Source organism: Eptatretus burgeri, chromosome 8 (genome assembly GCF_056783735.1).
Source record: "Eptatretus burgeri isolate ZD-2024b chromosome 8, Ebu_testis_v1, whole genome shotgun sequence".
Taxonomy (NCBI): domain Eukaryota; kingdom Metazoa; phylum Chordata; class Myxini; order Myxiniformes; family Myxinidae; genus Eptatretus; species Eptatretus burgeri.
Window position 1 is genome coordinate 85,681,014 of NC_140968.1, and position 21,314 is coordinate 85,702,327.

A 21,314-nucleotide genomic window follows, 5' to 3' on the forward strand; every position below is an offset into this window, starting at 1 on the left:
TTCTCATGATCATTGAGGCTCCACAAGGTGAGATCTTGCATGGAGCCCCAGACCGTGGGAGATTGACTGTTATCTTGAACTTCTTCCATTTTCTAATAATTGCGCCAACAGTTGTTGCCTTCTGACCAAGCTGCTTGCCTATTTGTCCTATAGCCCATCCCAGCCTTGTGCAAGTCTACAATTTTGTCCCTGATGTCCTAAGACAGCTCTCTGGTCTTGCCCATTGTGGAGAGGTTGGAGTCTGATTGATTGAGTGTGGACAGCTGTCTTTTATGCAGATAACGAGTTCAAACAGGTGCAGTTAATACAGGTAATGAGTGTTGAATGGGAGGGCTTCTTAAAGACAAAACTAACAGGTCTGTGAGAGCCGGAATTCTTACTGGTTGGGAGGTGATCAAATAGTTATTTCATGCAATAAAATGCAAATTAATTATTTTAAAATCATACAATGTGATTTTCAGGATTTTTGTTTTAGATTCCGTCTTTCACAGTTGAAGTTGTACCTATGATAAAAATTACAGACCTCTACGTGCTTTGTAAGTGGGAAAACCTGCAAAATCAGCAGTGTATCAAATACTTCTTCTCCCCACTGTATATATAATTATACAGACATACATATAAATATATATATATATATATATATATATATAAATATATATATATATATATATATCTATATATATATATATACACACACACACACACACACACACACACACACACACACACACACACACACACACACACACACACACACACACACACACACACACACACACACACACACACGTGGGGGGGGGGGGAATTCTGGAAAAGGGCACCCAGTTCCGGAAATTAAACCCAGGTCCTCTGGTGAACCACACTAGTGCTCTGCCATCTTTGTGACCCACTGGCTGAGCATGCAATTCTCCCATATATGGAGATGTATTACTACACTCACTGTGATGAGTAATAATGGACATGGAATTTTTTTTGGGGGGGACAGACTCTCTTGTGGACAGGCCATCGCTGCTCCTATGGTTGGCAGTGAGTGTCCTGGAAGCAGTGGAAAGAGAGAGGCATCTCAATATATTGGAGAATTGCGTGCTCAGCTGGTGGGTCGCACAGATAGCTCAGATGGCAGAGCACTGGTATGGTTCGCTCGAGGGTCTGGGTTTGATTCCCGGTCTGAGTGCGTAATTTTTCCGCATATACATAAAATGTTTGTTTCATATATACATACATACATACATACATACATACACACATTCCAGGATAATGACGTCTGTCTATCCCACTCTGGAACATGGATACGCTCTGGAGAGAAAAAAAATTAAGTAAAAGTTGCTTCAAATTGATCCACACCTACAGGAATTTTTTTTTTAATTTCAGTCGGACAAAAAAATTGAAACCAGGCAGTGTAAAAGCAGTATGATCGCTGCTGAAATGTTATTTTCTTTGCTGTTAAGAAATAAGCTTATTTTTTAATTTGACTCTACTTTATACATCTATCTATATAACAATGAGCTGGTTCATACATCCGTTTGTGTGTAACATTCTGTTCCACCCATTGGTAGACATCATACGGCTGCCATGTTGGTGATATGTGAAGTCGTATTCACAATCGCCATGCCTTCCGTATAAGTTTTCCCTTCAGTGTAAAACGACCAAAGGGTCTGTTAAAGGGATCATCAAATATCGAAAGGTTTTCGAGCAGATAGGCATGACGGGTCTTGTGAAAGCCCCATTAAGTATTGGCCTCGTGCTTCAGTCCTTGGGTTTCAGGCCTCTGGGTAAGTGCAATTGGAGTCTTTCCGAGCAATATAATCATGATGTATTATATATGCACAGAGGACGTGGGCATGTTTTTGCTTCAAAGCAGGGTTGAAAAAATGTAGTTATTTATTTTCAGGAGCGATCGAGGTAGCATCTGTTTCTGACTTTTTTTTTTTCTCTCTCTCTCTTAAACGACTTGACCAGGGACCACAAAGCCCATGTCAATATAAAGATCTTTGTCCAAGGAGTTTCAGGAATCTCACCATATTCTGAAAGAATACATCCGCCATTTACTTTTAACGATTTGTATAAAGCAAGTCGCCAATTTACGTCATTGATGTGTTCCTAAAAACTGCGACGACTTATGAAACGCATCTACATTATTTATTTTCTCATATTTTTATTTTATTTTACACGTCACAGTCAATTGGTTTGAGGAAGGGGTGGTTGACATTTTGCAGTTACTATTTTTTATTTGAGTTGCTTCCCCTTAATGCTTAGAAGAATAGTTGTTTTGACCATGTGAGAATTTAATTTGTTGATATTTTTGGACAACTTGCATTGTCTTTCTTACCTGTGCCTACCTACCTGTTGCACCTTTTTCCACTTAAAATTGGCTCATCTTTTTCTCTTTTATGATAGGCAAAGTATGAATGTGCACTGAAGCATGCTTCCAGGATCAAAATTGTGACTCCAGACTGGGTGCTGGACAGCGTTTCTGCCAAAGGCCGACAGGCAGAAGGGTCATACCACCCTCGGCTGGTTGTTCACCCATTGCCTGATGGGATGACCGAAAATGGAGATGCAGAGATGCACTCGGAAGAGGAGGAGACTGAAGAAGGGGACAACGTGGAAGAAGACATTAGAAAGCAGGAGCTAGAGCATCAGATGCGCCACGTTTTGTCAGCAACAGCTGCAGAAAGAAGGCGAGTTGCAAGTGCCTGCCTCCCAGTGCATTTCTCCTCAGATGATTCCAGCTCTGGCCATTCAAGTCCGACTCGGGTTCCAGAAGGATCTCCAAGTTCCCTCTCTGAGCCCATGTCACATAGATCGCTGACCTGTCTTAAGGCTTCTCCTCACTTCCCTGCACTGGCCACCCAATCCCCTGCAGTTCAGCCAAGTGGCTTGCTTCCTGCACAGCCTTTGCAGAGCAGGACCACAACCCTGCAGGCACACCTCGCCTTGCTTACAGGGGCACGCGTTCCCTCACTTCACGGTCTGAATTTACCACTACCAAGGACCCCTGCACTCGCCCCACAGAACAACTCGGTCTCCTCTTGCCCTCGCCTACCCATGGTTCCTGCTCTTCCTACTGAGTTGAGACTCCAGGGTGTAATAATGTCGAGTTCAGGTGCTGCGACAATGGTGCCAGCAGCAAGCGGTGCTAGAGTTTTTGGTGCAGGTGCGGATGTAAGTGGGTCATTGATGGGCCGGACTTCCCTAAACACAGATTTTGGAGTCATGAGTCCAATGGTGCGCACCCTCCGCAATATCACAAACAGTGCTGAAGTACAACATTCCTCAAGGCTTTCGAACGTGGCACATGTGAGTATATTGGATTCCACAAAACTCTTCTGAACTTGCACACTTGCTCAAATGCATGTCACATTCTTTTCAGATTTCCGCTTACTTATCCTGACGTCTGTGCTCTCACAATGAGAATATGTGCTTTTATTTTTGTCTTTACGTTTATTCATTTTGGATTCATTGATAAACTTGCTGACACTTCAACTTTTCCAAGTTAGGATTCGAGTTCACAATTGATTTGGGGACAATCTGGGTTCACAAATAACCTTGTTATTTTTTTCATTATTTAAAAATATTTATATTTATCCTTTTGAAATTTGAAACGAGTTGTACGTGCAGGTGCCATTCGACTTGTCGAGTATTTGTCTCGTGCACAAACATACTTTTTGTTTTTTTTGTATGTTTTTTGTTTCTTTGCTTCTTTACTGAGAGCTCATTTCTTTGTGTTTGTAATTTAATTTCTCTGCAATATTTTAGGTGCTGCAGAGTATGTCTGTGCCAACACGAGCCCTGGACTTGCGTCCCAGCGAGGCCAGATCCCTCGAATCCTCGTATTTAAACACCAGAGATCAAGATAGCGTGCCCTCACAACCTCGTGATTGCATCACAGAACGTGAGTTACAGCTGTCTGATATACTGTACTAACAATTTATTATTACCTACCTATACCCCACTACTAATGTTACTATAAAAGTAGCATGGCTGGACATTTAGAAGGCCATTCTGTCCACCTGTGGACATTGCAGATCCCACACTGGTCTCGCCACCCCACAGCTCCTCCAGCCTGCCACTTGCTTGGCTGCATATTTGCCTTTGCCGATTACCCAGAGCGGGTCTTGGACAAGCAGCTGATCGGCACGTGGAAGAAGGTGCGATTCATTAGGCAGTGTGATACATTGGTACACTGTATTGCAGACAACTGTACCTCAGTATAATATCTGTGGTGTTATTTGTGTTCTCCTTTAACCAGCCACATGCTGCAAAATCTAATACCATCTACCTTTTTCTTTAACATAAACGTATCAAAATGTGTTGTTAATGGTCGTCTTAATATTTTCAATCTGTCCATACCAACAGGTAATTCACCAAAATGGTGGTCTTGTTGACTCAGTTCTTTCACCTCGTTGCACACACCTGCTGTGTGAAAGTCAAACCTCTGCAACCTTCAAACAGGTCTTGTCAATTATTCCTTGATTCCTCACCATTTTTATTTTCCTGGAGGCATCTGCAGGTTGCATTTAACTACGTGTGTGTCCCAGCAGGCCTTACGTGAAGGGAAACGCTGTGTGACCATCCACTGGTTGAATGATATTCTCAAGCATGGCCACGTGGCTCCGTACCGTGCCCTGCATCTTCCTACTGCTTTTGCGCCTGAAGCGCGGCCTTGTACCAACCATGTGTGTTCTACACCTTATCGTTACCATCTATGACCATACCCTGTATATTTTGGCCTATAAGTCAATGTGGAGTACAAGTCGAAGTGGATAATTTTCCCATTTTTCTTTCGCTCATTCATAGAAACGTCGATTTGGAGTACAAGACGAAGCTAGTCAGTCAGGTCAGGTCAGGTCAGGTTCGATCTGTGACCTGCTTTGCTGTCAGGTCAGGTTCGATCTGTGACCTGCTACAGGTACCATGTAAACCTGTACTAACCTGTTCCATGGTTGGGTTGTCGGCGACTAAACCGTCTCCCCCACCAGGTTTTCTGGTGAGGAGGGTGTTTGGATATGGACACCCAGCAGGATTAAAAACAAAACCTGTCAAAGGGCGGAGGAGCTCCTTGTGAGCCAACGGCCATCCATATCTAGTGCCCAACTGTGTCTGCGGACGTCCTCCTGCAGTTGGGTCACTTCTTATTAGGAGGTTGGTGGCAGGATTTGCACTCCGGCCACCGTAAAACCCTTCATTCCGCAAAACGCAAAAACGCAAAAAAATCTGAAAACGCACTCCGTGGGAGTACCTCCTGTGCAGCTTCCCTTCGCAGGGCAGCTCACCGGATGACGGGATTGGGGCAAAGCCTTCGGGACCCCCAATCTTTGATAGGAGGGAAACCACGGGGTAACATCCCTGGGTCAGATTGCGGGAGAGTGTGTCGGAGTGGTGCTGAGGTGTCGTCCACCAGACGGCGGTCTCCTTGGGTTAACCTGAGGCGGTCCCTTCGGGTGGGTGCCTGGAATGTCCTATCCCTAAGAGAGGATGATCACCTGTCTCTGTTATCATCTGAGCTCAAGCGTTTGGACATCGGGATTGCAGCTCTCTCTGAGGTTCGGAGACCGGATTGCGGCGAGATAATGGTGGGTGGTTACACCTACTATTGGTCTGGTCGCTCTGATGGTTACCATACCCAAGGAGTTGCTGTAGCTGTGTCCAATAAGCTGACCCCAATGATAATTGAGGTAACACCGGTCAACGAGCGTATTATGAGATTAAGGATTCGTCACTCCTTTGGTGTCATTTCCCTGGTCTCTGTTTATGCTCCGACTGAGGCGAGTGATCTCACCGTGAAGGATGCATTCTATGCCACACTCGAGTCTGTGGTTGATCAGTGCCCCAGACGAGATACACTTCTAGTCTTGGGGGATTTCAATGCATCGACTGGAACTGATAGGGATGGTTATGAGGTGTGTGTTGGTCCCCATGGGCCAGGAACCATGAACCAGAATAGCACTAAGTTCCTTGACCTTGCAAGAAGTCATGGACTTAGGGTGGCTGGTTCATGGTTTCAGCGCCCACAAGCTCATCGCTGGACTTGGTATTCCAACGCTGGCGGTGTGGCAAAGGAGATTGACCATGTCCTCATTGACGGTCGTTGGAGGATGATCCAGAACTGCAGGGTCTACCGGAGTGCTCAGTTCCTCAATACTGACCACAGGCTTGTTGTAGCAACTCTAAAGCTGCACCTTAAATCCTGGAGAATGGTACCATCCCAGCCGAGGCTGGATGTTACCAAGCTCAGGGATGAGAGAGTAGCTGAGGAGTTTGCGAACAGGCTGAGTGGACACTTGGGGGGTCTGGGTGCTTTGGGGGGTCCTGAAGAGTTGTGGAACGCCTTCAAGACCACCGTCTTTGATGTTGCCGGTGGATGCCTTGGAGCTCACCGCAGGGCAAAGAAGAATTTTGTCTCTCAAGGGACACTGGATACCATTGACCAGAGTCGCAGGGCCAGGCTGAATGGCAGAGCTGAGCTGTTCAGGGAGCTGAGGCGTAAAACTGTACGTGCACTGAGGGTGGACAAGGAGGCCTATGTGCGAGGAATCTGTGAGGGGGTAGAGCATCACCTGTGGACAGGTGATTCTCGTCCCGCTTACAGGGGAATTCGCTCATTACGTTCATCCAAGCCCATCCCTTGGAGCACTACAGTTCGAGCAGAGAGTGGTAGGCTCTTGACAGAGGAGTCTGAAGTGAAGGCCCGCTGGACCGGTTACTTTGAGCGGTTGTACCAGGCTGATCCCCCAACTGTCGAGTTGGACGTCAAGGGTGTTACAATCCCTGTTGCTGACCCTCGAATCAACTGTGGTCCACCTACACTTGTGGAAACATGGGCTGCGGTGAACCAGTTGAAACGGGGCAAAGCTCCAGGGATATGTGGCATCCATGCCGAACTTCTCAAGGCTGGTGGAAATGCTGCCCTCATGTCGTTGCATGCAGTTTTGTGCTCTGCCTGGAACACAGGTATCATCCCAACTGACTGGAAGAGGGGCCTTGTTGTCCCTCTCTGGAAAGGGAAGGGTGATCGCTAAGACTGCAACAACTACCGAGGGGTGACGCTGCTCTCAGTGCCGGGCAAGGTCTTTGCTCGGATAATTCTCGATGGGGTTCGCCACCATCTGCTTGAGCACCAGCGTCCAGAGCAGTCAGGCTTTACACCAAAGAGGTCAACGATTGACCGTATCCTTGCACTTCGTGTCCTCACCGAACGCAGACGAGAGTTTCGGCAGGGGCTGCTTGCAGCCTATGTTGATCTCTGTAAAGCGTTCGATTCAGTAAATCGGGATGTCCTCTAGAGGATTCTTGGTCTTCGTGGGGTGCCACCAAAACTGATCGATCTGATGTCTGAACTCTACTCTGGTACTGAGAGTGCTGTGAAGTGTGGTGGTACCATCTCTGACTTATTTCCAGTTGTTACTGGAGTTCGTCAGGGATGTGTACTTGCCCCCACACTTTTCAGCACTTGTATGGACTGGATTCTAGGGAGGATGTCGGAGAGATCAAGTTGCGGTGCGTCATTTGGGAATGTCAAGATCTCGGACCTTGACTTTGCAGATGATGCAGTCATCTTTGCGGAGACTTTAGACATCCTCTTGGGGGCCCTCGAGGTGCTGAATGAGGAGTCGGAGCCGTTGGGATTACGGGTTTCTTGGGTCAAAACTAAGATCCAGGCTTTCGGTGACATCTTGGATGCTGCTGTCCTGTCTGTGTCTGTTTGTGGTGAGGATGTTGAGGTCGTGGAGAGATTCACTTACCTTGGCAGTGATATTCATGTCTCTGCTGGCTGCGAGTCAGAGGTCAATAGACGTCTGGGTCGGGCCTGGGGAGTCATGGATTCACTGGATCATGGGGTGTGGCGCTGCCGGTACCTGTGCGGGAGGACGAAAGTCCGAGTCTTCAGGTCCTTGGTACTTCCAGTCTTGCTCTATGGGTGCGAGACTTGGACTCTGACCAAGGATCTGAGACGGAGACTTAATTCCTTTGGTACCAGGTCTCTTCGGAGAATCCTTGGCTATCGCTGGTCGGATTTTGTGTCCAACGAGCGGTTGCTGAGAGAGACTCGGATGAGATTTGTTACCTGCATAGTCCGTGAGCGTCAGTTGCGGCTGTATGGACATGTGGCTCGTTTTCCTGACTCTGATCCTGCTCACCAGATTCTCTCAGCGAGGGAGTCTCATGAGTGGAGGAGGCCAGTGGGTCGACCACGTGCCTCATGGTTGCAACAGGTTGACCATCATCTCAAGGAGATGGGGATGGGCCTGGCATCTGCCTGGGGGATAGCCAGACGGAGGCCCCTGGAGTACCGGCGGAAAGTGGACGCAGCGACGTGCTGTTCTGGCACATGCTCCCATACCTGACCTGACCTGACGAAGCTAGATCAACTGCCGAAGTTAGCAAAACTGGCATTCAGAATAATAGAGGTATTAATTTCTCCCTGACACTCTCAACACATTGCTGCCACCAGTACTTCCAGGGTTATGAATATTACTGAACTGTTTTGTGCATATTATTTTAATTACTTTGTGGGACAATCTTCAAATTATAATATGCAATTTGGAGTCTTTTGTCTGTCTGTGTGTTTGCCTATCTCCGTCTGTCTGTTTGACCATGACCATGATCAGTTGTTTACTTATCCCATCTCAACCAAATTTGACAGGAGGACTCAGGGTCACACAACAGAGGTTGTAGCCACTTCATTACCCTCCACAGGGGGGGTTTCCGCCTTGGGCGAAATCTGTGTTAAGGTGTATAAATATCTTATTGCGTTTGTCCACGGCCGCTTCCAACAACAAAAATAACGAGAAAGTATTTGAAAATGCAAAGCCCATCCATGTCTGCTTTGAATTCAGACTTCTTCGTCCGTATGCTAAACTTAATGAAAACAGCAAAAATAAATACAATTTTTTTTTGATGATTCTAGGTGACCTTGACCTTTTGACCTCAACAGCAACAGGCTTCAGTGACTCAATGTGCAAACCTTGCTCAAATTTCAAGTCAATCAGGTGGAAATTGATGATTTTTTCACTTTGACCTTTTGACCTCAAAACAATCCACTGCATTTTATTGGTGACTTAATGATGCAATATGCAAATTTTATTCAAATTTCATCGAGTCAATCGGATGAAAATTCACGATATTATGCAGGGAGGGGGAGGGGATGAGGGAGGGAGAAGTCCTCTTGGATCAAAGTCTCTTGTTTGACAAATATCGAGTTGTGGTATCACTAAAGTTGTGAGAACTGCAGAGCAGGAAGTGATGCTTTTTGAATACAAAGTCATATTTGCACTTTCAGGGACCCACTGGCTTTTTCATGTAAATTTGCTTTGTTGATGAATTGCATAATTTATACAAAGTATATCAGGAGAGATATACAATATTTATTTTGTCACTGGTGATCAAGATCACATCGGGATCATAAAATTTAATTCTGATGTAAAAACAAACAGACAAACAAAACAAAAGGACAAGTAAAAATGTTGGAGCATCTCACTTCCAACCCATGACACGTTCATAATATCAGATGTTAAAGGGTCTGGGTCTAATGTTGATGTTGATATTGATGTACCATTTCTAGGCAAGGGTTATACTGGGTGGTTTGCCATTGCCTTCCCAGCGTTGTTTGTCTGTGCTTTATCCTTTTAAATGCTGAACGCCAAGCTCGGAAGCAGCACGTAGCAAGAAAAACAAAATGAAGTCGTGTATATGACTCGGCCGGGGTTTGAATTGCCGACCTCCCAGAATAAGAGCAGAGGCTCCAACCATTTAATATGTCACTGAGTGTGGTTCTCAGTCTTGCACATTTACACAGGAATGCATCCACAATCTGTGTATGCGAGTGTAACTCTTCATTACTCGTTTGCACATTCTGGAATGGGTTGCAACTGAGTTGCGCGGCGTTGCCCAACTACCTTGAACGTACCTCTTGAAACCGCTGTCACGAATAACTGTTGTTACTGATTCGGACATTGAATTGGCAGTTTAAGCAAAACAGAAAAACGAAACTCGAAAGAATCTCAAAATGCAAAGCCCATTGTCGTTCACTTTGTAGCCAAACTCAACTTGATGAAAATGACAGTTTAAATAACTTGTACATTTTATTCATTTGTGTTCTCTATATTCTCATAATAAAGGTTTGTTGAACATTTGATGACGAAAGGTCACTTGGTAAAAATGTTATGGCCTGGACACACACACACTGAAGCTCAAAGGTAAATGAATAAAGAAACATGGAAGCAATTAAAAAAGGAACCAAAAAATTTAAAAAACAGGACGTCTCACGCGCTTCATGTGCTGTGGTGGGGACAATACAGGATATGTATCGTCACGAGCACTTTGTCCTTTCACATTTTGACCCAATTTTTTTATTTCTCCCCGTATTCTCATTAATAAATGTTTGTTGAAAATATAATACAAAAGCTCAAATAGTTAATAAAAAAAAGTTGTGTTTGGATACTAAGTCACACTCGCACGGGTTCGGTGACGATCCTGAAAAGAGCCCTCAGAAAAAAAAACTGACAGCAGTAAAATTCAACAAGTGGAAGTGGATGCTTTGAGTCTTGGGAAGACTCCGTTCCACCTCCTGAAACCCGTAAATGGAGATGACAGTCAACGAACCCTGTCTCCCGCTGTGCCGGGGGACAGGCTAATACATTCCCTATGAAAGAATTATTGTTTTATTGGTGAATGGGAATTTTTATTCATTTTGAAAATAACATCCATTGACAGTGATTGCCTTTAAAACTCATTTCGGCCTCTCGATGTTTAAACACTTGACTTGCATTCTGAACTTTCAAAGCAATTCTGGAACTCTGAACCAATGGTTCATGATGCTGGGAAACCAGGTTCAAGCCCCATGTTGTGTGTGTGTGTGTGTGTGTGTGTGTGTGTGTGTGTGTGTGTGTGTGTGTGTGTGTGTGTGTGTGTGTGTGTGTGTGTGTGTGTGTGTGTGTGTGTGTGTCCATTGTCTACAAACGTCCTTTTAATTTGTGTAAACGTGCGCTAATGTTAACATTGTCTTTGTCCTGAATGTGATTTATGTGCAAGCTCTTCCGTTAGCCTTCGATCATTGTTTTTTTTTGTTTTGTTTTTTAATCATAGCAGCCATATCATCATTTGCAACACTCATATCCTCCCATGTATGCTTCTATTCTCTTTTGCCGCAGATTGTGTCAGTGACGGGCTTCATGGACCGCGATCGGGAGGAAGTAAAACTAATGGTCAGGCTCATAGGAGCACGATACACAGGCTACCTGACCCGGAGTAACACGCTCCTCATATGCAAAGAGTGAGTGTGAACTAGCTTAATAGTGAAAGTCCAGGACTATTTGACCGGTCTAACACTGTGCCATCCAAACCTTTTGGCTCTTTAATGCAGACAAATGTTAGTTGTGTATAGCAAAACAGGTGGACTATCTGAAATTTAATTAAACATACTGCTCAACATCCTCCATCTATCTCTTGCACTCAGTTCCATCCCTCCTGTTCCATTTTTCTGATGTTTTCCTCTAGTGCAGTCAGACCTGTCCATTGTTTAAATAGGTAATTCTAAAAGCATGATAAATGTCTGTCAATGAGGGAGAAGGGGAAGTTGGGAAAGTGCAGCACAGATTTATTTCCCAGTTTTATCCCACTGAGAAGTGTGGATGGTTGGGGTGTTGTATACCTATTACAAACAAATACAAAATGTTGATCATCTTGCACAAAGCAATGTAAATAATAACGTAAGAAAGAAAGTCATTCAATAAAATCAGGGGTAAGAGTCTTGTGGCTCCATCGCCCCACTCTCAGCATGTTACCTTTTTTAGCTCGCCTGTTCGAAGAACAGAGAGCTATAGCGATACCCCCGGCGTGAGCGTAAGTGTCAGTGTGAAGATGTTAAAGTTTTTGGTGCAAGTTATTTTGAAGCTTGCCATTCATTTAATATGTGTACTAGGATGCTGATATTTGGCATGGACGTTCCTTTGGGGTATATTATTGGAATAGTGAAGTTGAAATTAACAAATGATTAAAAAAATTTTTTTAATTTCAACCCAAGATAGTGTCAAAGCCACCCAATGCTCACCTGTTTATACTAGATGCTTGCCATTCATTTAATATGTGTACTAGGGATGCAATGAAGTCCAAATGAAATAAATTTTGTTGGTGCACCTTTTTCAGAGACTCAATATTTGTGAAGTCAAAACACTACATATTACTTTTTAGCTCGCCTGTTCGAAGAACAGAGAGCGATAGCGATGCCCCCAGCGTGAGCGTCAGCGTCAGCGTGAAAATGTTAAAGTTTTTGGTTCAAGTTATTTCCTTTCTAATGTTTTTATCTACCACACTTTTTTTACTGATTACAATATACAAATACATATATTGCTTTAAAATTATATGGATCAAACTTCACTGCAATGCTTTATAAAAAACATTATTCGACTAGTCTTTTAAAAACGATAAATGTATAAACAAGCGAGCATTGGGTGGTTTTGACACCAACTCTCTGGATTCCTCTCCCATCATCTCGTGCTTCCAATAGCTTAATGTTGTCTCGTTATTATTTATTTGTTTTTTAAATGGGTCTTCTTAGGTGGAAAAATGCTGAAATCCCCCACGGTCCTTTGAGAGATTGCTCAATAGCCATGTCATACCGTACACCACTAATAGATCTTCCATTTCAGTCCTCTGCTTCCTGACCATGAACGCTTCCATGATATATTCCTGGCTCATCGTCGTCCTTGAGAAGAGTCGTTTCTGCTACATTTGGACAAACTCATCACGCATAATTCACAGGCTCACATTTGAAGTCAAAACGAATCATCTCTGCAAATGACCTGACCTGACCTGTTATCTCTCTCTCTCTGCTGTTTAGTAATCCAGCAGCATCTGTGAAATATCCAACGAAAATGAACTTATCCGAGCAAAAGATGCTTCCCTCATGGTCAAGTAAACGTCCATTATTTGGTGCGGTGATCGCGTCCTGTTCATGAAATATGTTTGGCCAATCTGTGCTTCCTTAGTGTTTTCACTGTTTACCTTCTCCACACCTTCAAATGACTGAATGCATCTTTCTCCGAGGTGCGTCTCTTATCCTCCTCTGAGAGAACATCACTGTCCTTAGAATTTGTCAAGTGCCATCGATTTTGTGCATTTCATCGCTTCAATTCACAAGTTTGTAAATTGTAACTCCATGGTCACGTGCTTTCCTTTTTTGAGCATGGCTGACGATTGATGCCTGCTTCTATGAGGATGTTTTCAAATCCATTTTTCCTTCATCGCTCGACTTGTATCACCTTTGAAATTCATTGCACCATGCATGCATCCCATCTCGAGGTGGTCATGGGCAAAGTAATTTGGTTTCTGTGCTTAATCATCTGTGCTTTGCAGTAGACTGCTTCATTATACTCAGCACATTCAGTTTTGGCTGAGTGAGTCTAACGTCTTCCATAAAAATTTCATCAAGGTGCACACTTTATATCAGTTGCTGTTGCAAGGATCGTTGGACAGTGACCATTATTTGTCTTCACGATGTCCACTTCGGATGTCACGATACACTTAAATCAGGAAGGGTCTGTGCTGAGTTTCTGCTAACTTGAAAGAGCTTTTCTGGAATTTGTTGGAAAAGAAGAAAGGCTTAGTCCAGTGCCTTCATTTTCTTTCGTTATGTGCTGAACTTGAAGACTTCTCCTGCTCTCAGAATATTGTGCAGTCATCAAACTGTTGTACGGAGTCGCTAACTGGGAAAGAACTATATTGATAACATCACGGTGTGCTTCACCAAGTGACTGTTGAAATTCTCACCAGCTGCATATTCTTCCAGAAATCATATTGATTGGCACACATGAATTGACATTGAGTTGTTCTTTGGCCGAGCATGTGTCAATCCTGCAAACCTCATCACAGCTAATGCTTCTTCTTCATTTGTATGTAGCACAAGGCTGCGGGGTAGCATCATTGGCCAAGGGTCTGGCTGTGCTGCTGATGCAATGCCCTCTGTTGGTGAGGGCAGGCATTTTGGAATTTGGCCAGGTTGCTGACGATAGCTTGCATACTCTTCGTTAAGGGCACCATGGGATCTTTAATTTCCACCAACGAATTCTGGCAGATGGGACACCCATTTCATGTCCATCGAGGGACGGCACACACATTGATGAATCGCCCTGCCTGTGAAACACTGGGATGACAGTTCATAGCTGTAGCAGGATTCAAAACCCAGACTAGACAGCTTAAAGGCGAGCATGCGTACCCCTGGGCCATCCTGTCGGCCTACGGGTAATGCTGTCACTATATTTATTTACAAGTTTGACTGCTTCTTATGACTATGTGATCTGATGGAATTTATACCTCATCCAACATGATTGGGTGTTCTGCAGCAGTTTTCAGATGAATGACATGTAGATGAAGTCCTGACCATGAGGTGAGACGTGTCTTTATACGGTTTCATATTATGTTTTCACCTATTTTTCATCAATAGGTTCTATTGTTTCTGCTGGATTGTTATTCAGGTTTCAGTGTAGAAAATTGTGCACAAAACCATTTAGGAGTTTTTTTGTGTTTTCTTTGGACATGTCTGCCCGGTTTCATGCCTGGTGATGAGGTCATTCATGTGACCTGATGGCTCAACCCAACATCTAACCTGCATCTAAAAACATCTAAAAAGCATCATCTAAAAAGCATCATCTAAAAAGCATCATCTAACATCATCTAAAAACATCAAAAAATCAACATCTAAAAAGCAAACTCTTGGAGCGATGGTCAAGTCATCATTGCAGTTGTTTGATATATATATATATATATATATATATATATATATATATATATATATATATATATATATATATATATATATATATTTTTTTTTTTTTTTTGCTGTGGTTGTGAGCATATCATTCATGCTGCAACTGTGTTGATTGCACCCTGAAGTTGGGGGGAATTTGGATCCAACATTATGAATTCATACAAGGCTGCTACTTTGAGAGACGAGCTTCGTTCTTCAGGCATTGGCTGGTGTCTTAATTTTTTTTCAAGTACATTTTGCTTGAGTTACTCGTAGGAGCGAAAGAGAGACTGCACGGTTATCTGTGTGCAATGCTCTTCCTTTGACGATTTCAGGTTGTATATTCCTGATTGATTCCTCAAGGGCCACGTCGTACACATTTTCTGCACCTACTGCACATCTCTTGTCCTGGACACCGTATCGACTGTGACCTGCCTTCTCGTGCCATTAGATTGCTGAAGTCTTTCCCCAACTCTTGTTTTCATCAACATATTCTTCTCTTCAACCCTTCTCGGAAGAGTAGTTTCAACTTCAAATTTTGTAACCACTACAATTCCTTATTTTGTGAGACGTTTTTGCTTCCTTGAAAGCAAATGTTTCTCTGGATGTTCTTCCACTTGTATTTGACTGTTGGTGATCCACATAGGATGGGTAGTTAGGTTTGTGCTGTTACTGTGCCAGAAAAAAACAAATTTTGCACTGGTTTATGAAATTCAAATTTATAGCTGTCATTGACTTTTCTGAGTACGTATGGCCCATTGTAATGACTGCGATAGCCAGCCTAACCCCTTGCTTTGAGGACCCAAAGGGTTGGTTTTGGTCCTTCGCTTGAGCGTCATCTCAAATTCTCTTCGTACTTTTGGCAAAAGATGCACTTTGTCAAATCTGAGACAACATTTTGTGTTTTGTGTTCGAGTGATGGTTTAAGTGGACTCAACTCCATAGCAGATTCGAGCTCCATCTGAAACTGGTATAAAAGAGTCGAATGGTCACCACTTGAAAAGGTTCTGTGAAATTATTCTCAAAATTTATTTTTTCTGGAGATCATTTTTGACATTTCTGTTGGATTTCTGTTTTGACCAATTCGTGTTCGAATTGGACCGCCTTTCTAAGAGTTATGGCTCTTTTTGTTTTGTTTTTTTTTCTCTTTTTTTTCGCCCCTTTTTTGGTGTCCAGCATTGTTTGATGATAATGTAATATACAAAATTGCACCACGTCCAGCACTACATGTACATCCACCCTGGTGATGACCCCTTCCTTATAAATGTGCCTAACAGGTAATAGTAATGAAAATTTTCTAATTGATCGATGACCTCCATGGTATTAAAAGTGGTCCTCGACTGATAGATCATTATCCCCATGCTTTTTGAAAAAACGGTGAGATATTATAATCGGCTCTGTCCGTCACGCTATCTCCTCCTAAGCGGAAATACTATTTAATTAAACTCTGTATACGCAATCAACATTGAGAGATGCATGAAATACGTAACAAGTTTTGAATTTGACCCCCGGTTCATGCTCCAGGCAGTGGGGAATTGGGGTCACAGGGGTCAAAACAGGAAAAAATATTTTAACTCAAAATTTGATATTGGGTCATTCATGGTTTTGTTTTGATGTTGCTGTACAAATATTTACAACTTTTCCTTTTGGGCTTGTGTCTAACAGGCCATGTGGGATGAAGTATGAAAAGGCACGCGAATGGCGCATTCCGTGTGTAAACGTGGCATGGCTGTGCGCCGTGATGGCTGGTAGCACCGACGCCATTCAACATCTCCAGCACGAGCGATTCTCGCTGTACAACCTGCTCGAGGCATTTGCTCCTGAACGCCACCTGCTCACGGCGCTACTTGGTAACGATGCACTTTGAGGCCCACTGCATACCGTGTAGAGACAATATGGTGGGAGGGATAGTTTGGAGAAGGGAAAGTGTAGAACATTATCCACAAGGTTGCTTTGGGGGAGATGCCACATCAGGGTTGTTGAATACTATTCAATATCTGGTGGAAGTCTATTTTTTGTCAGCATCATTCATAGCATCCTCACTGGAAGGCCACAGCCCCAAAGAAGCCGGCCACTCTAATCGGGTTCCCCAGAGGTCGAGTAAAAAAAATCATGTTAAATAGTTGTCTGTATTGTGCGAGTTGAGAGCAAGTTGTAATTAAGTGTTGCACGGTGTCAAGCTCAAGATGACTGTGGGTAAGTTTGGTCCAGAGTGGGGTTGAGTTTGTGTTGATGGGTTTTAAGTGCGGGGTGGTAACCGGAACGAAGTCGCGATGATGTTACTCTGCAGGAGTGTGGGAGGGGTTTGTTCAGATGGGGTGTGGCTTGTTGAGTATTTTATTGTTGTACTGTTGCAAAGCAATGGTGGTGATGTGGTTGTGAATGTTTTTCTAGGATGTTGTGTTTAAAGTTGGAGGTGGCACGTTTGAAAAGTTGTTGTTTTAATCAATCGCTGGTGAGATATTTTTGTGTCTTAGAGGGGGTGAATGGTGGGACAAGTGGTGACACGGGTGTTCTGAAGTTCAAGGGGAATCGATGAAGTGTGTGCCTCTGAAATCAAGGTAGTGTTGGAAGGGAAGTATATTTCTTTTCAGTGTGAAGATGATTTATGTCAGTGAGTTGGGTGCAGCCTGTGATGGTTCTGAGTGCTTTGTTTTGTGTTATTTGAACTTTTAATGCATTTATTTTGTATATGGTGGGGGCCCAACTTTCACTAGCATAGTTAATTGTGGTGCAGATAAAGGTGTTTGTAAATTGTGGTTGGAGAATATTTCTGTTGATCAAACTTAGTATTGGTTAATGGTTGCCGTACGTTGAGTTTTTGGCCGACTTTAGCTGTAGTTTCCTTGTCTGTGTTTAGAGAAGGTCATGTGAGTGTCAAGTGTGATTCCAAGTATTTTGGGGGTTTTATCTCGGAGGTTATTGGTTGTACATTGTGATTTGTTGGGTGGTAACTTGTTGGGTGGTAGTTGGTTATACATTGTGATTGGTAGTTGGTTTCACATTTGTCCTGGGTTAGGAGAGTGATTGTTGATTTATTTGGAGGGATGTTGATTGTGAAGTGTGAGCTTTTGAATTGTGTTGTGTTGCTGGAGTAAGCGAGTGGTTGTATTTATGGTGTGGTCTTGTGCTTCTTTGGAAAGGCCATCTGCATAAGTAAGAATTGTCACATGTTGAGGAGGAGGTTCTGGAATGTTATATCATTTCATATGCAGCCTGTGGCTGCTTGTTGTATCATTGCTGGAAGTGTGGCTGTGCCGCTAATGCAGTGCCCTCTGTTTATGGTGAGCTGGTACTCATTTTGCCGACCTCTGAAGGATGATAGGCTGAGTCAACCAACCTGGTCTTATTTAATGGGTTAATGGGGCTCAAACTCAAGACCTTAAGATTTTAAGCCAACACCAGGCTTGTTTAGAATGCCATTGGAAGAGGTTAAAAGTGCTGGGGGAAAGAACGACTCACTGTGGGACACTGTCTGGGAGATTTTTTCTATCATGTTGAAAAGGTGTTTGGTTGTAACATATGCTTATCTGCCAAAAAGAAAGTTTGAGATCTAAATTTTATGATTGTTGCTCACATTGTTGCTCTGAATGTGTCTTGGTACAGTGTTGAAAACTGTTGATGGTAGTGATTAAGATGTGTTTGGGGTCTTTGGAGGAAACTGGAGGAATGTGGGAGAGAACGGGTCACTCAAGTACTTTGGCCGTACAACAGAGTAATGATATAGGGCGATAAGAGGCAGGGTCTTTGGGATTCTTGTTCCGGTTTTGGAGTGTCCTGTTTCCGTATTCCCGGGATAATATTGCGAAGCCCTGGACAGTTTGTTGGTGCTTAAAGGCTGTGTGTACCAAGATGTTGTGTTTGTTTGGATATGAGATCTGAGCTTGTTGTGGATGAGGTTTTAAGTTTTCTAATGGTGTCTGATATTTCCTGGTGTCTGATAAAAAGAGAAACTTCATCAGTTTATACTTTAATTTTGCGTTTTTGTTTGATCATACATCTGTTGTCGTGGGTATATAGGTTGTGTGAGTAATATTTCATGATTTTGTTCTTTGTTTGTTGGAATGGTGTTTCGTGTATGCATTTTGTGCTTCATGAGTTGGGGTTGCGTTTGCAGTTGCAGTATAGTGCTAGGTGTATGAATGTTTTAAATTGTTGGCCAAAGTTGTTTGGATTTAGTTTGAAATTTAAATATTCTCTGTATTGTTGCCAGTTGTGTTGCTTTTGTTGTATTAGCTGGGTGATGTTATTAAGATTGGAGATTTGTTGTAATTGTTTGTGTGAAGGGGGTGTGTTTCAAAAAGTGTCTCTTGTGTGGATGAGGTGCTTGTTTTTTTTTTGTTTTTTTTTGATATACAAAGTTAAGGCTCATACAAGAGCGAGAACACCTAATGGATCAGGACACAACAGAAGAAAAGGATCAGTACAAGGAGGGGTGAGACACCAACAGCAGGGTAGAAGGACAAAATAGAGGGAGACTTGGACAAATGAAATGTTGGAGTGGGTGCATGGGTTGGACCAGATGGATACAGGAAGAAACTCTCAGGAAGGAAAAACTGGAAATTTAGAAGGAGTCCTATGGGCTTGAGGTGGGGGGGGGGTGATGATGGACCACGCGTGCCTTGTAGGAATGTGTGTGTGTGTGTGGGGGGGGTGGTATAAAGCACAGAGAGAGTGGGGGTGCAAGACCAGAAAAGAGGCGGTAGAAGACACAGTTCACCGACCTGTCTGCGATGGGAAAGTGACAGGACCAGAGATTCCGTTTCATGGTGGGAAATTCTAATGATCTTGAAGACCTTGCTTTCCACAGCATCAAGCTGAGCAAGGTGTGAAGCAGGAGAGTGAGCCCAGAGGGGAGAGCAGTACTCCAATATGAAAGCCTCCAATATGAAAAATATGTGGATGAAAGCCTTCTTGGTGGATAGGAGTTCAGGTCTTCCAAGGAATGACTTTGTATGACTGAGGATGCCTAGTCAGGGACTGGCTTTGGAGGCCAACTATTGAAATGTGGTTTGTCCAAGAACAACATGGTTGATGGTGATGCCCAGGAGTTCAAGTGGCTGCACAAGGTGTGCCTGGTGTTTGCTTAATGGTAAGGGTGTTGGGTTTGGGATCCTAGGGTCTTGAGTTGAAATCACGCTATGCCGTTGAATTAATACCAGGTGGGGTTGACTCAGTCTGTCATCCTTCCAAGGTCAGCAAAATGAGTACCAGTTTGCTGGGATGATTGTGCCATTTGCTATCCTGCGTCAGAGTGGCGACCCGTCCATGATTGTGCCCAATACCCCAGGAGACTGCTTCGGCAGCACCCGATGCGCTGTGCAAAGTATGGTTGCAATGGATATATATATATATATATATATATATATATATATATATATATATATATATATATATATATATATATATATTTAGATATATATATATATATATTTAGATATATATATATATATATTTCGATATATATATATATATTTCGATATATATATATTTAGATATATATATATATTTAGATATATATATATTTAGATATATATATATATATATATATATATTTAGATATATATATATATTTAGATATATATATATATATACATATATATATGTGTGTGTGTCAGGATTGAAGGATGTGTTCTGTGTGTTTGACGAGCTCTTAATTTTTTGTCAAGGTCTGAAGAGAGGCAAGAGGCTGCAGCTGCTTGTCTGAAGGATGAGGGATGTCATCAGCAAATAGATCAAGAGTATTTTCCAGAGTCAGAGAGCTCATTAATGAAGATCAGGAATATGACTGGGTCCAGAACACTGCCTTTGGGGCACTCTGGCCTTGACAGGGAGAGGAGATGAAAGGATTCCGTTGAGAGCCACACCTTGACTATGAGAGTCGAGGAAGTCAATTACCCAAGAATGGAGTTGGGCAGCAAAGCAGGGTGCCAGACTGTATTAAAAGCTTGAGATATGTTCAGACAGATGGCCCTGATCTAATGTCTGACATTGAGGGCCTCCATCCATTGTTGGGTGGGTAGAAGCAGCATGTCCAGGGAAGAGTGACCTGGTATGAAACCAAATTGGTGATCTGAGATGAGGTTGTTGGAGAAAAGGAAGGATTTCATATCTGTGATTATGGATTCCATGACCTTCCTGAATGGAAGTAAGCTCATCGGTCTGTAGTTCGGGGATCGATCAGTTTTTGCTCCCTTTTTATGCAATGCATTGATGTGTGCGGATTTCCAAGCAGATCGAAGGTGACCTAAGGCAAATGATCGGGTGAAAAGATCAGGTTTTTAGGACACATGAGCTGTTGCCGTCTGGTGCAGTTGAAGAATCAGAGTCTCGGGTTGTCAGAAATTTCCACACCTCAAATGCAAAAGACAGAGTCTGAATGTGGAATTTTGTATATAATGTCACCGTTGATGTTTGATGGACGTGAATATGTCATTGCTAATTTTAGCGCAAAACTAGCGACCTGCATGGGTATCACAAGAGAATAGAAACGAGAAGAAAATGGTTTATCTGCCGTGATGGATTGAAAGGTGCTGTCCTTTCATGATTTACCTTTTGGCCACAGTTG

The 21,314-nt window shown here is 43.1% G+C and overlaps 1 protein-coding gene across 6 annotated transcripts in view; it reads left to right on the top strand.

The window, feature by feature from the left end:
- PAXIP1 (PAX interacting protein 1) overlaps window positions 1-21,314 on the top strand; it is a 93,825-nt gene that overhangs the window by 30,902 nt on the left and 41,609 nt on the right. For all 6 annotated transcript variants that reach the window (XM_085892888.1, XM_085892889.1, XM_085892890.1 and 3 more), the window contains 7 exons: window positions 2,398-3,300; window positions 3,760-3,895; window positions 4,057-4,151; window positions 4,360-4,455; window positions 4,545-4,679; window positions 11,154-11,275; window positions 16,412-16,596. In XM_085892888.1, coding sequence (XP_085749014.1) covers window positions 2,398-3,300; window positions 3,760-3,895; window positions 4,057-4,151; window positions 4,360-4,455; window positions 4,545-4,679; window positions 11,154-11,275; window positions 16,412-16,596 — 1,672 coding nt within the window. The remainder of the gene's footprint in view (window positions 1-2,397; window positions 3,301-3,759; window positions 3,896-4,056; window positions 4,152-4,359; window positions 4,456-4,544; window positions 4,680-11,153; window positions 11,276-16,411; window positions 16,597-21,314) is intronic.